The following is a 16,376-nucleotide window of genomic DNA, read 5'->3' as shown; positions in this document are numbered from 1 at the left end:
AAAATATTGTACAAGGCTAAAGCCAATGATGTATCTGGAGGTATTCTGTGTTCAGAAACTGCAAGCAGGACTTGTTTTGACTAGTTAGGTATCAACTGTTTGTTTTCAAAGATAACCTATCAAAAAGCAATCTGCAAGTTGCAGAAACCATCTACATAAAAGGGTGTGAAGATGCCTGTTATACTGTTTTTACATCTCCTGAAATGCTACTTATGTTAAAAGCCTGGTCTCTTGCCTCTCCAAGAACTGGCCTGCCCTCCATTTTCCACGTGAGAAAAATAATCCCTGCCAAACCTCTGAATCTACAAATTACAGGCTGTCTAGCAATGAGATGGGGGACTCTAGGGACTATTTATACCAGCAAAAAGTAGCTTCCTCTGACCCTTGTGAGGTTTCTAGCATACCCTCACTCTGAAAATTCCCTTTTAAGGCCAGAGCACTGTGTTGCAAGTGAAGTCGTTTAGGATCAATCAGGTTTGATCCACAGAGTTCCTTTTGTCAGTATTTTGTTTTGTCCAACTGCCTTCTTCTTTCCTCCTTCTATTAGAAATAAAACTTCATATAATTTGACTGTGCAGATCTGGAGTGGGTGCATTTGCCAAGCTCAAGGATTCTAATCATCTCCCACAACCTCAGATCATTTGGGCTCATGCTAAATAAGAACTGAATTGGGGTTGTTAAGGACCAGTAAGTTGCTCTGATCTCTGGGAGAGATGGAGAACTTTGCAGCTCACTTTATGCCTTGGGTAAACTGTGTGGGATCTGGATGGGAAACACAAGAGGCTCTGTTCCTAGGATCTCAGGACTCTTGGTACTTCCTTGAGCACCCCAGATTTCTTCCCACCTGGGGGGGATAACTCTGAGTTCAAAGGTGGCAGCTGTTACTGGTTGGTTATTGCCCTACTCCACAAGGCAGTTGTGCAAGGAAGGACATGAGAGGCTCTCCTGAACACTCCCCTTCTGTCACAGTACTCACATCAGAATTGTTCTTCCTGCAATTATATATGAACTTTTAATCACAGCCATACTTAATGTAGGAGTTGCATATGGTACAACATATTAGCAAACCACAGAGGCATTTAATAGTAACTTTGGGACAAAGGAGAAAGCATCTTGACTCATGTTTTTGTCAAATGACTGAACAAATGAGTTTGTTCAATATGAAAGTGAGCTCTGGGGGTCCTAATCCCTTCCACTTTATGGAAGGGACTGATGATCATCCCCAAAGGCAACTCCTTTGTCACCTCCTACTGTACAAAACAATGTACTTGTTTTTGTGAATTGCTTACCAGATTTTGATCTTCCATGAGTTGCACTAGTAGTAATAGTGAGGGACTGTGGTTTCACTGGGTCAACTGGCACAGCATAGCTGCTGGAACTAGGAACTTGAATGTATGGCCCCACGGCTGCAACTCTGCCCGAAGCGTTCAACGACGATTGAGGAGAGGATGTTCCATTTATCCGGTTTAACTAAAAAATGGCAAATCAAAAGGTGTGTTAACATCAATATCAGCATGTGTCTACATATCTGCAGAATCTTTTTAAAAGGAAGAGTTATAGAAGAATTACAGTGTGCTTCTCTGAGTTTCAAACCCCTTAGCCCTTCCTCATCTCCTCCCTCACCCCTGGGGCACTTTCTCTTTTATGTTCATAAACAATGTTAATAACGGTCCCGCTTCCGGTTTATGATCTCTCTTTCCCAACTACTGGGAATGTGAAAAGCATTTCATCTCAGAAGGCACCAAAAAGCATCATATAATATATCCCCTTCTCCCTTTTGATTCCATGCCATAGAGCTGCAAAGTCTGCATAATATGGAACTCATGAGATTACTAGGAAATTAAGACCATGAACCCACATTCAACTTATACTCTCACATTACTGCAGCAGATTTTGGCAAAACACAAGTAATGCATTATTCACTTCTATGGGGCTAGAGGAAATGGAAACTTGATGAAGCTTGATGAGCTTTGTAGAAGTATTGAAATGTGGCCCTTTTAATAGTTTATCTTACAGGGATGTTTTCTTTTTGACGTGCCTCAACTTTTTTCTTGTATAGGCGCTCACGTAGCTCATTGATACGCTTGTCCATCATGGCAACCTCCATGTTACGCTTATTCAGAAGTTCTTTCTGCTGCTGAAGCTTGGTGTTCTGTTCCTGATTAAGCCTGTTACGAATCTATAAATAAACAGAGTGATTATCACTACTTTGGTTTGGGTTGTTTTTAAAGGTAAAAAAACTAAATAATCTGCAGAAAAAGCAGCTATGTCCAAGGGCCTGTGTGTGCCCTCTGAAATTATTTTTTTCATTTAATTAGCGGAATAGTCATGCTAGACAACAAACTGCCTTTTGAAACTTAAGACGTTTAGTGGGGAACTGCTGTATAAGAAAAAACAAGTCCAGAGCTCTATTGGGCATACAAAATTAATTGTATAGTTCTTTGGAGTCAAGCCTAGGTAGTTTAACACATGCCTAAAGACTAAATACATCTACTTGCTTGTAAGTCCAATTTATTTCTTTCAGATATATTTCTAAGGAATGTGCTCAGGGGCAGAAACTAAATCTATATACTTCTTTTTAACCCCTTCTGACATACTTTCGTTTCCCAGAAAGCACCTGTTCAATCATGAATAAATATGGCATGCAATCAATTAACAGCGCCTAAGTAAAACATCAAAACTATATAAAGAACACTGAAAAGAAAAGCAGTAATGTAAAACCTTCCTTAATTTATAAGGAATTTGATTAGGATATGATTTCCAGTATAAAAGTCATGCTGCTGGATTTTGTCCGTTTCCAAATAAAGGATGTCATCTTATAGACATTTAGCTGGGATACAGGTGGGTAGCCGTGTTGGTCTGCCATAGTCAAAACAAAATCGAAAATTCTTTCTAGTAGCACCTTAGAGACCAACTGAGTTTGTTCCTGGTATGAGCTTTCGTGTGCATGCACACTGAAGCATGTATCTGAAGAAGTGTGCATGCACACAAAAGCTCATACCAGGAACAAACTCAGTTGGTCTCTAAGGTGCTACTAGAAAGAATTTTCGATTTTGATTTAGCTGGGAGTAAGCCTCACTGAACTCACAAAGACTAACTTCTAAGAAGATGTAGTGCTTAATATGTGAATGAAACACCAACTAAAATGCCCGATTGTAATACTGCTTTTCTTTCTTAGAAGAGGGATTAAAGGAAAATATGTATTCAATTGCTTTCAATGGTAATGGGGAGGCATGACCAACTGGCAGCCTGGATATGGCCCTGAAACAATTTTACTTGGTCCCTTGAAACTGCTACGTTTTAACTGAGATGCATTCTAACTGACACTAAATAGAAGAAAGCCCCAGTTTTGTTCATTACCACTATGTAAAATGCATGTCAATGATTGTTTACCTGTAGCTCTTGGTATAATTTTTTTAATTCTACAGCGGCAGGCCCTGTCATCTGTCCATTGTAAGACTGGAACCCATTCAGCTTCCCTTTTCTCAGGTCCTCTAGCTGTTGAGTAAGCTGATCCACCTTTAACACTGCTGCTTGTAACTCTTGTTGCTTTTCCTGGAAGATGGCACTGATATGTTCAATTTCAGTGGCTGCAATTAAAATGCAGAATGAATGCAAATACATATAAAGAAAAATGAGCATGAGGCCATAAGCAATGCTGCTCAAATATCGTCTCCCAGCTGCTGCAGAATGAAGCTTATAAGCAAAATAATTTGGGGGTGGGGGCCATAGGAAACAACTCCTAGGAGCCGTGTGGGAATCGGCCCCCACAAAATATTTGAGGGGGCTGTCCCCCCAGGTTGATGGGCATTGCCATTGAAATGTGCACGCACATTTCGATTATGTGGGGTGGGGCTTACCTGCCCCTCCCATATTTTATTCGAGTTGGAACCCCTGGTGGGGGCAAAGAAAAGTGCTGTGGCTGATTCTGTCTGGATAAGGCTATTAAGTGGTCATGCCTAAATTGGACTTTAGACTGTTATGTTCCCCAGTCCACAATCCCCCGAATCAGCTGCTGGAGTTTGAAGTGCAGCAAGCAGAAGGCAATGCTCTGCTGATCAGATCTAGCACAAGCCAATTGCAGGGACACAATTGAATGCCTCATGCCATGGGTTTCCTGGTTAATATTCCAGAGTCCCTGAAACATTAAGATATGAGGGGTCAATTAATTTCTGTTCCTTACAATCAGCACATTATAGAAGCAATTCACATTAATAAGATTTCAGACTGATATTAATCTGTTTTAGTATTTCAACTTTTGTATGTTTTAAAGTAGGGCTGTAATTTTTTCTTGATTACACTGTTTTATCTTTTGCAAACCGCTTGGAGGTTTTTTACAACCAAGCAGTGTATAAATTTTATGAAATAAATAAATAGCAAACGCGAGAGTCTGAGAATGCTGAAAAGACATTCTGAAATGCAACAGAATAGCATGTTTCTGCTCGCGTGCCTAATGCAGGATGCTTACTAGGCTGCAACATGTTCCCTTCATTATGGCAACTGGAAAAGTGCACTAAAAATAGTGAAAATGGCTTCCAGAGGACTCCATGTTCTGAATGACTCATGTTAATGTTTCCCCATACAACTGGCCGACAGCAGTAGCTCAAATATATTGTTAGCCCTGGCCCCCAATCAACCTCTGGGCAAAGAACCTAAGAGCTTAAAAAAAATGAGAAGAAGCCACTCGTACACAAATTGCCGTTCATAATCTTGCTGTAATCCACCTGCCCTCTCATGGCACGGATTTTTTTCAGCTTTGTCTCCTGGGTTTCCACTCGTTCTTTAAGTTTCTGAAGCTTTTCACTCTCAGACACAGACTGCTGTTGACGGCGTTCTTGCTGCTTGAGATAACGTAAACGTTGTTCCTATCAAAACAAGTAGAACATGTAATCATGCTGTCTTATTTTTAGAAAAGCATTACCAGTCACTTGTCTATTACTTCTAAACAAAACAAAACCCCAGCGTGAGTCAGGCAGTGTTTAATTTAGGAAAATCTTACCTGCATACTTTTTCAGTCTGGAAACAAATATATTAAACAACAGCATGAACTTATATTTTAAGAACCTATTAATGTAAAGTTTTTATGTGCCTCCCAGTTGTATCCTCCAAGAGATACCAGGCCCTTCATTTCTGAAGCTACAAAATCAAATCTCTCATCTACACAAAAACAAGCTCCAGCTGAAACATTCATTCCAACACATCTGTGAAGTTTCCTGCAACTCGTACTTCCTGTTCCTCAAACACGCTTCCTCCTGCAGCAAAATGGCTCCCCAACCCCCCATTACATAATTTCCCAGAGGAAACAATGACTAGCAGAAAACTACAAACAGGCAAAGATAAGGAGATCTGGAGCAAGATAAATGCCACTTCTTTAGAATGACAGCCTATGGACTAAACAAATACGGGAAATGCTTCCTTTTTCTCCTGAGGTCTTTTTTACAAAAAAAAAAAAAAAAAACCAGCACTAAACTACTATAACCTAAACTCTTCTCAATTAACTTCTGTCCTCTAACTCAACAGAGACTTCACCTTCTAGATTGTTTCTTCCACTTAAAAGCAAAATGACAGTGATATTATAACATGATTACAGTGGCAAATCACTGCATTGATCAAAACTCTGAACAGGACTTTATTTCAGAAGGGTTAAGAACACTAGCACTGAAATTTTGACTCTGCTCAAGTCAGTAGGTAGACCTCTGTTGATAACCATAAAGCCTCAATCACTGATGGACTATGTGACCCTAGACCTGACATCTACATCTAATTCTAAGGCAACATGGCATCACACACAGGATCAATGCCATATCACTTCTCAATTTGCAAATTTTCTGTACTACTGGGATTTAGAGCCTTCTGTGAAAACAGCACATTTTCTGTTCTTTCCTTCATCTTGTTACTGGAAGTGCAGTTTACCTTGGCAACCAGCATTTGCTGCTGATTTTCAATTTGCTGCTGTTGCCTGGCAGCCATATCCTGAAGTTCTGAAAGTGTGAGTTCAACACGTGGGTTTCCAACCTGCAGAGAATAAAGAGAAGCAACATTATTCTGTCATTACACTATGTGAATGCTCATAATTTTTTTCCACATTTTTGTTGCCATAAGTTAATAGCTATTTTCTGCAATAAACTGTCCTTAACACAATTTGGAAAGCAGCCTGCCCTTTGCCCCTTTTCATATTCTTGAAAATATAAACAAAATAAAAAAATCCTTCCAGTAGCACCTTAGAGACCAACTAAGTTTGTTCTTGGTATGAGCTTTCGTGTGCATGCACACTTCTTCAGATACACTGAAACAGAAGTCACCAGACCACTATATATAAGGGTCTGGTGACTTCTGTTTCAGTGTATCTGAAGAAGTGTGCATGCACACGAAAGCTCATACCAAGGACAAACTTAGTTGGTCTCTAAGGTGCTACTGGAAGGATTATTTATTAATTTGTTTTGTTTTGACTATGGCAGACCAGCACGGCTACCTGCCTGTAACTAAAAATATAAGTTTGTATGACAAGTGTGGTGTGGCACACTACAGGGCTGCAGCAGAGACTGAAGCATGCCTTCATAGATGATGAACCTACCACCCTTGGAGCAGGAAAATCTCATGAACAACTGATCCCACCTTTTCTGCCGATACATGATGATAGGCATCACCTTGAGGGATAAGGGAAGGAAACACTGGAATTCCTTGATGCAGCCCACACTACAGCTGATGGATGGTGAGGGCAGAGGTGGGTGGGAATCATAGAATTTGTTTTATTTGTAGCATTTGTAATTCACCCTATAACAAAAAAGTTCTCTGAGTGGTTTACAATAAATAATAAAGCAATGTAATCCAAATAAGATACAAAACCACCACTGTCCAATGCTTTCCTTTCCCCACCAACATGAATGCCTGCCATGTACTTCAATGTGTGTGTGGAGGGGGGGAGATGAACAGCAGAACTGTGTTTACAAATCTAGAGGGCAGGTAAACACACCTCCAAGGTAGCCCAATGTGATCAGGCTACAACAGCTAAGGAACTGGCTTTATAAAGAGAAAAAAAGATGCCATTAGGAAGTACTGAAAATATTTAAATTTCCCAATTGATAATTTGTTCCAAACTCTATTCTGGGTTCTCACAGTTTTTGTTCCTAAATGTGTGTGCTTTTATCTCCTTTATGTTAAGAGGTTATTTCCTCTTCATATGGACTATTTTGTCCTCCAGAGATTAGTGTTCAATATATACTGTCTTTGCAATCCCAGAATCCCTCTACTCCACTCATAAGAGTCCTAGAAAGGACACAGAAACTCTTACACTTAACAGCAAAAGCTGCTCAGGTAGGAAATTTTAGTCAACAAATTCTGCCAGAAGGCCAGTGGGGCATTCACAAATAGCATCCCAGCTACTAAGAGCTTCCTTGCAAGCTGTTCTTTAAGCAGCATTTTACTACTTAACAGGACTTAAAATGCAGTTTTTAATGAGGACCAAAACAAAGCTCACTCTTCAAGAAAAAACTAGTAAATTATTTACTGTTTCCCCAACGTCCTGCTAGAAATCCCCACTAAAAGGAAATGAAAGTTCAACTATGTAAAAGGAAGAAAACAGTGAGCAAATAAAGTAAAAATGGAAGTACAAACGTGGTGTTAAGTAAAACAAATATAATTACATACATGAACAATACATGACATTATGGAATTCTGTTTGCATTCCTATATGCTTTCTGTAAAATACAAGATGGTTTGACTATTGAACGTGGAGCAGTGCTTTGCATGGAAGAGAATAAGGCAGCACAATAAAGCAAAACAAAGACTGGGGAGCAGAGACAAAAAAATGTGCCATCACAGGCCACCTGTGGACACTGTAGTGTCCAGGCAAGAGTAAAGCAGGTCTTGGTCCCAGAATGTCCAGGAGTTTAAATGCCTCCAAGTCTGAGCACTGACCCAGGAGCAGGATTTTCAAATGGAGATACTGACGCAGAAAAACAAACCGTTCTGAGTAATACCCCTCCTCACCCTCTCACTATATATAAGGGTCTGGTGACTTCTATTTCAGTGTATCTGAAGAAGTGTGCATGCACACGAAAGCTCATACCAAGAACAAACTTAGTTGGTCTCTAAGGTGCTACTGGAAGGATTTTGTTTGTTTGTTTGTTTGTTTTGACTATGGCAGACCAACACGGCTACCTACCTGTAGCAGAAAAACAAAATCTTCCCTGAGAGGGACGAAGACTTACATGAATCAATGGAGTCCCAAACCATCACTTTCAAAACTCCTTAATCTACTAGTATCCCATAATCATGTATACATAAATATATGGCTGCTTCATGTTTTACAACCACAACTTTCACGTCTCATAAAAGCAGCACAAAATGCAGAGAGAAAGTAACTGCAAAGGTAGTTGAGCTGTTTACTTGCTCTTTCCACTGAGCTGGCTAGTTAGAACCAATGGGCTCTTTGCTGGAGGGATCACTGTTGGATATTGTGCTTATTAACAACCATTTTTTCTTGCATTGGGAGTGTTTTTATTTTTACTGTTTTTCCTGTATCAATTCTCAAGCAATTCAAAAGTTTCGAATCTTGTTTTGGTGTGTGTGTGTTGTTGTTCAGTTGTGTCCGACTCTTCGTGACCCCATGGACCAGAGCATGCCAGGCACGCCTATCTTTCACTGCCTCCCGCAGTCGCTTCAAGAACACTGTGTGTGTGTGTGTGTATATATATAATTGTACTTGCATGTTTTTGTATGATATTGCTATCTTCTATGGAAGGAAAGGCAGGATTAAAATACTTCAATGAAATGAAACCAAATCAATCCTGCATAATTCTGTACAGCAGATTGAAGACAATACCAAAAGTTTAAACCCTCAAAAATTCTGACTACCATTCTTAAATCTAAGCAGACCACACTGCCAGCACCTGATGAAAGCCTGAAATTAAATGACCACAATACAAGGTCACAGTTGTGAGGCTTGAAGGGAAGTTTCAGACATATTGTGCGCTCTCTCTCTCTCTCTCTCTGTGTGTGTGTGTGTGTGTGTGTGTGAGAGAGAGAGAGAGAGAGAGAGAGAGAGAGAGAGATGGTGCATGAGCTGCCACTTCCTTCCAAACTGCCAGCACCCACCAGTCAGGGGAGATATGATGGTGATTTCCCACCTTTCCCCTCAAGCTGCTCTATATTTTTTGAATTCCCTGCCTATTGGTTTCTTGGTAGAGGGGGTTAAGTACAGCAGCTCCACGCTGATATAGTGAGCAACAAAGGTCACTGGGTAACCTTGGGCCATTCACTATCTCTAAGACTACCCTACCTCCCATGGTTGTTGTGAATATATAATATGAAAACAGATTAAGCTTGACAACCAAGGTATAACTGTATAATAAATACATATTAAAATGCAACTATACAGTCTGTAACTCAAATAGTTCTCAGGGTAAATTCCAAAGGTGAAGAAATGTATTTTTAGGAGGTGCAAAAACTCCACAAGGTTGGTGCCTGCTTTAATGCCAGGGGAGATGGTTTCATAAACTGGGTACCATGACGGAGGACGCCCTCCCCCTGGTTGCCACAAGGCATATTTCCACAGGCATGGAGTGCATGAAACTGCACACAGGCCAATGAGTGGGCAAGAGTGCTCTTACCCTCCACGGCACCGAACAAAGCAACCAAGTGGACTGCCAGATTAGGGAAGTCCTTTCCTCTTCTCTCAGCACAGAAATGCAGCAGGCTATTGCAAGAGAGACAGACCCCTCCATCCCTCTTCTGCCTGCTCTCAGCAGACTAGAAAACATTTTTGAAGGCTAGTAACAATTAACAAAGCTGGACACACACAGTCCTCGCACAAAAATAAGCAGCAGATGGTATGAAAAACTGGTGGTAGGCTAACTTTAGGCACCCATTCTGCAACAAAATAAAGGTTAAAAACTGAAATAAACATTTCTCCCCCACAAAAAGATGAAGCACAAGAACAGCAAGAATCTAAAATTTTGTGAGGAAAACATCACTTGCTGTCTGATTCAATTTTTAAGTTGTGTATAATGAAGGCTTCCTACCTTTAATTATTCCTACAGTTATCATTTTACACAAAGCTCACACAGTTGATTCTCAAAACTACATGTAACATATAAATTTATGTTATAAGCAAAACTTGAAATGTATATTGCTGGGGTTTCCCCTCCCCCCTAAAAGCAACCCATGCAGCATTTACAAATTCCACCAACAAAAATCAAGATATTCTTATGAAAGATGCCAAAAGAACAAACTGTTCCTAGCAGGTTGTGAAGGCTATCAAAATTTGACATTCACATTCCACTGCAGGGTCTGCTTCGCTGCCCACAGGTCTCTGACGCACTCAGAGCTCCATTGTTTGCCTTGGTGGAGCCCTGATGTCATCTGACTACAAACCATGGTTTTGGTAAGGATCATCAGTTACTGTCACATTAGGAAGCACTGATGGGGCACAGAAGAGCATCAGGTTATGTACACTGAAAGCTAAGAATGTTGGTTTTCAAAATGAACACAATCCTATTTTTTAAAAGAATAATCTACCGTAAGTGCTAGACTCATTTCAAAGTATATTTTTCATAATGAACTCAATCAATCAAGTTATTATCTTAAATTCTTATAGTACTGCACTCCTGTTCTTCATAAGTTATATAATAAAAGTTTTATCATGTTAATCAATGTCATATTAATATTATATAACCTGCATTATATATAAAATGATAGCACGTTAAAACTCATTAGCATTTGACTAAACGTAGCTTCACAGTATATTTCTATGGAATTAACTTTATCCTGTAAAATAGACCGCAATAGAAAGTGGCTGTTGAGTTCGGTCGTGTCCGACTCTTCGTGACCCCATGGACCTGAAAGTGGCTACAGACAACTAAACTATCTCCAAAGAATGCAATTTCACACCCTTGACAAAAGATAACAAAATAATAAACCAGGACAGTGGCTATTAGTTACAAATATACTTTCTGTAACATTACTGTGTTTACTTTGGACACAAATCTTTACCATCTGTGCCTTTCACAATGACTATTTAGCACTGGGGAAGAGAGGGGGAAAGGAAAAACAAACATAGATTTAAACCTGTAGTTTTACTCTCGGCTGCTTCCTTTTCATCCACATGGCAAAAGATGGTTGAGGGAGAACAAGCCAGATTCCTCTTCAGCCACAGAACTGTACTTTTAGAACCAATATCTTAGACCTCCAAAGAAGGGCAGCTAAGCCTCTGAACATCGGAGAACTTTGTTACAGAAGAACCCTCCAGCAAGCAGCTCTTTCTTGAAAGCTCTACTTAATCACTGAAGTTCCTGCTTTTAATCTCACTCATTATAATTCACAGCTAAAGTTCAAAGAAAATTGCAGATGAAGTTCAGGAAAGTTTGCAATCCTGCTAATCCATATGAAGTTCTCTTGTTAGATCACGCTCAGTGAGAAGAGGATCAAATGTTTCTAGATGTTAGCCTTTCAGAGCTCTCTCTGGTAACTAACTTCCTGCTTTACTCACACTAGCTATTAGTAGATCTCAAAATGACATCACTCACCTTTCACAACAAACCTGAACCTATCATATGTAAGACATAAAACCTTTTTGCTCCCACCAATGGAAAAATGCACCTCCTACTTTTAAACATATACTTAAAATAAACACAAGACCTTCTGCAAAAGATATATACTCCCACAGATTCCATAAATTCACTCTGGGCTTAACATTCTGATGACTTATACACATTTCTTTTTCGTTGAAATCTGAGGAATCTTGCTCTGCAACAGAGCACCTAAAATGGCACTAGTTTGGTAGCAATGAACAAAAACCTTTTGTAAAAATGGTACTTAGTGTTTATGCCTGTTCCTCTGTTGCACATAGACAAAATTCCTAAGGCTTCTAAGAATACAGCCACTGAATATATTATTAAAATAATAATGCAGTCACTAAGCCTAGTATCTTAGCCCCATCTTAGCCCAGCTTTCCTCAGAGTTGTTGCACTACAATATCCACCATTTCTGACCACTGGCCATGCTGGCTGGGGAAGAGGGGGGCTGACATATGGGGACCAACATCTGGGGACCCAAGGTTGAGGAAGGGTCTGCTAAGCTTCTGAGTGTTGACTCATTTTATTACCTTCATTTTCTAAAACAACCATTAAAGGCTGATTTACACTTTATTTGTCAAAGATGTTTGCCCAACAGGTGTCATTGTTTGGAGCAGCAAGCAACATAACAATGAAGTGGGTTCAAAAAAGGCATTCCCTGGCACGCACCAATGTGGTTTGTAAATACATAATCCCACTCCACACTTTGTAACATTTGCCTTCCCAGACACTGCTGAATATGCAGCAAACACCTGTGCCACAAAAAGTGTGAATCTGAGATAACTCTTAGTCCCTCATTCAGAGCTTTCAGGTTGCATTTCCCCCTGCAGCTTTGTTGGTGTTGATGTACAGTATGACAAGATTTGACCATTCCGAGAGAAATAATTTCGTATCAGCAAGTTACAGCACCCCTCCTGATAAAGTGCAGCTACAAATACTGAAATAATACCCTTCTACAGTGCATACCATGTGGGGGGAATTCACCTGACCCGCACACTAGATGCATGTCCTTGCACAAACAATGTGTCACAGTTCTCCAGAACTGTAGTAGAACAGACAGTACCTGAGACAACGTGAATCATCCTTCCTTATATATCAATTCAGGAACAGGGAAGAAAATAATGGCTACTCACACAGCCTTTAAGAGGAAGGATTTGTCAAACATTTTCCTTGTGAACTTACGCTAAGGAAAAGGAAGCAGTTTAAGGATACTTTTCAGATGACAGTTTAATGTGGAATCTATGCATGTCCACACAATGCCATAGGCACCAAAATGCCAGCCCATACTTCTGAAAAGATGAATCTACCCTCAAAGACACAGAACACATGACTACCCTCAAAGATTCATGGTGGAGATGCTTCATCCTACACCAATATTTTCAATTCCTTATGTTTCTGCTGTACTAGCAGCAGAAAATAATGTGTGGCTTGGATCCAAAATGCTATCTCTGAAACACCTCAAAAAATGTTCCTGAAAGTTGATGCTGCTCAGAGGAGCTAGAGATGCAGACCTTTGCATGCAAAAGGAACCAGGTTCAATCCTTGGCATCTCAAGGCAGGGATAGAAAAAGCTTCTTCCTGAAACATTGGAGAGCCACTGTCGTCAGCACAGGCAATACCAAGCTAAGTGGACCAAATCGTCTGACTCAGTATAAGGCAGCTCCTACGTTCCAGGGTGTTTAATAGGTGGTAAGATCCTCTTTTTTTAGTTCAATGACTACACTGCCTGGTGTGCATATCTTTCAGAGGTTGCATGACGGTGGTGGGCAGGGCCAGAGCCAAAAGTGGGCGGAGCAATAGGTGTTCCTTTTACGTTTGTACAGTAGGTTACATTCCAGCCACACAAACGTCAGAGGTTTCTACACGCAGACCTCTCCATTATTCATCCAGGCAAGCAAAAGGAATTACCACAGTTCAAAGACACATGCCAGCCAGGCAAAAGCACTTTAGCAGGGCACAGATCAGGGCTATGGAGGGGCTTAGTCTGGGGTGGGTTCCAAGGACTGTATGGAGGCCCCCAACCCCTGTACAGAAATCAGAAACACTTTCCCCTCCTCTAATGCATCTGGGCTTCATGAAATCTAAGCCACTAAAAAGGTAAGAAATTTGCTGGGCCTCAAGCTTGGGGAAATGGAGTGTATTCCTCTCCAAAGTATGGAAGCTATTTGCACAGTCCCTCTGCTTTGTGCAATGTTTACTTTGACTGTGCTCTGCTATGACTTATCAGTCTGCTCCTGGGGCTACATACCAACACTCAAAACAGACTGTACCCTGGCATAAACTAAGCCTTGCTCTTTAGAGTGATAGAAGGTGATCCCTACCAGGGCAAGAATTCCTTTTCAAGGTCAAAACTAGAATCACCTAGCTGCCAGTTCCTATAGCAAGCAGACTGTGCTATCAATGTTTGAATCTGATGGAAGGAATATCTAGTTCTGCTGGAACTAGAACACTATCTGCTCACAATGTACATGGCGTTATTGTTCACTTGATGGTTTCATCCACAGCTCTGTCTTTTTAATTAGGTCAGAAAATGCCAGCAGCACAATCCATTTGGAAAACCGATGATAACACCAGTGCCCCTTGCTGAACTTCATAGAAAGAAACAGGCTGATCAAATTCAGATTAATCAAGCACAGTTTTCGGAATTAAAAATAAAAAGAATATACACAATGAACTATTGACACAGGTTAACACTTTACATCTAGATTGGAAACTTTTTTTAACATTACTATGATATTATAAAAAGTATGCAATCATTTAACTTGTACTAGTAAAGTGGGACTCTTTACTGTTCAGAAAATCATCATCCCATTTCTGTGTCTATCAGATTTTATCTATAAAATATACATTTTCCCATATAAATTAAGTCCCAGAAATTAATAGAGCTGCTACCCTATTACCATCACCCACCACCAAATGCTGACACATTTAGCTCACTCTACATTAATAATAATAATATTTTTTCTTTCTTATACCCCACCCTTCTAGCTGAGTTGCCCCAGCCACCCTGGGCAGCTTCCAACAAGCTTCCTAAAAGCTTCCTGAAACAAGGCTTAGGACTACTGAGAAGACTTCAGATGCCAGCATTCAGATATCCTATCATTTACAACTTCTAATTCAACCACATCTGTAAGAACTTGATTGTTTAATGTGGCAGCACTGACACTTTTGAACTCCCTGCCTGTTGATATCAGGCAGGTGCCTTCACTGTACTCTTTTCAGTGCCTGCTGAAGACGTTCTTATTTAGACAAGCTTACCCAGATGCTTAGAAAGTTTGTATGTGTTTTAATCTCTTCTGTTGTGGTTTTAACTTTCCATATGCTTTCAATTATGGTTGTAATTATTTTAGTGATTCTTTTATTGTGTGTTCTTTTGTAAACTGCTTTGAGTTTTTTTCTACAACCAAGAAGCTTTCATAAAATAAATAAATAAATTTACAAACTGTAAATGCAGTGTCTTTCCTCTTCTGTAGGAGGGAACTATAGCTACTGGGGCACTGGAACATACACAATACAACACACAAATACCCTACAACTCTCTCTGACAACTGTCTACTGCACAAGCAAAGAGGTATCACTAGTAATCAGTTCCAACAGCTAAAACCAATTTATACAAGTTAATTCTAAAGCAGCTATAGAGAGAAAGCGGGGTGGGTTGTTATAGCACTGGTAAAGTGATATTTACAAAGGTACTGAGAAATGAAACTGGTAAATAAAGATGTGGTTTTCATTCTCCATTTATCTAACCTGAAAAACCCAGGCCAAAACGTTCTGACTTGTTTACCATAATTCTTTACTCAAAAGCAGTATATGAGTAATAGAAATGCCTCATCAAGCAATACAAACAGGCACAATTTCTATAAATAGAAACGTTTGAAACTGGATTTTTCTGGATATTAAGTGAGGGGAAATGCCATCTTATTTTGATATGCTCTAGCCCACTAATGTTAAGCCTCATTACATGATTCTTAAATAACATAGTTACTACTTTATAATTTGTTTTTCCTGACACAGTTGTGTTATGGAAATGTTTAAGGGGAGGATGCAAAATATCAAAACCATAAAGGTATTTCGGAAAACAAAGACAGTGAAAACAGCCTTATGACTGAATATGTTACCATGAGGCACCATAACATTGCTATGTCCCTCCTGCATCCTCTCCTCTATCTTCTTTTTCAACAGTTTAGCTGAAATTCAGTAAATAATGACACAAAGCTTTACAATTTGCATCTTGCATGAAACTAGTATGTCCCAGCTCCTATAATTCAACATACATTTTCAGAGTTAACTATGGTTATTAAAACAATTTGTTTCTATACCATTAAAATTCAGTGGGAAACATCAGTGTGTCAAGCATGAAAAAGAAATAGTTTCTTAAAAGGGGGAAAAATAGAAAGAGTAATTACCTGCTGGCAACTTCCCCATGTGATTTCAAAAGAGCAAACTTTTATTTTGCTGCATTGCTCATCAGCTGTGAACTTTTGCATTTTTTCAACATGCTTCAACTCCATCTCCCCACCCATACCCACCCCAGATTTCCCAAATACAATAACCACTATCTACAAGCTAACTTGGCACATAAGCCCTCAAAATCTTTCAGGAGGTAAACCCTCATTCTCAATTTGTGAAAAATTAATCATTATCAGGTAAGTTTTGTAGCTTTTTCTGTCATGCACAGAACCTGCCCTGCCCCTGCCCCTGCCCCCACAATCCTTTATCAATAGGAAAAAGCTGTCTCTCTGCAGTCATCAGCAATCAGCAAACGGAAAAGGCTAGTGGATTTTGCCAGCAGTGAAAGACTTA

General features: G+C 39.8%; 1 protein-coding gene across 12 annotated transcripts in view; it reads right to left on the bottom strand.

The window, feature by feature from the left end:
• PPP1R13B (protein phosphatase 1 regulatory subunit 13B) overlaps positions 1-16,376 on the bottom strand; it is a 64,654-nt gene that overhangs the window by 12,152 nt on the left and 36,126 nt on the right. For 9 of the 12 annotated variants that reach the window (XM_033138812.1, XM_033138830.1, XM_033138777.1 and 6 more), the window contains exons 5-9: positions 5,914-6,015; positions 4,691-4,865; positions 3,394-3,590; positions 2,015-2,179; positions 1,290-1,470 (exon numbers count right to left, since the gene is read on the bottom strand). In XM_033138812.1, the coding sequence (XP_032994703.1) occupies positions 1,290-1,470; positions 2,015-2,179; positions 3,394-3,590; positions 4,691-4,865; positions 5,914-6,015 (820 nt within the window). Of the gene's footprint in view, positions 1-1,289; positions 1,471-2,014; positions 2,180-3,393; positions 3,591-4,690; positions 4,866-5,913; positions 6,016-11,067; positions 11,173-16,376 lie in introns of those variants that run through there. The other 3 variants (XM_033138787.1, XM_033138856.1, XM_033138866.1) reach the window with 2 other exon arrangements.

Source organism: Lacerta agilis, chromosome 1 (assembly GCF_009819535.1).
Source record: "Lacerta agilis isolate rLacAgi1 chromosome 1, rLacAgi1.pri, whole genome shotgun sequence".
Classification (NCBI taxonomy): Eukaryota; Metazoa; Chordata; class Lepidosauria; order Squamata; family Lacertidae; genus Lacerta; species Lacerta agilis.
This window is presented reverse-complemented; position numbering and strand designations above follow the sequence as displayed.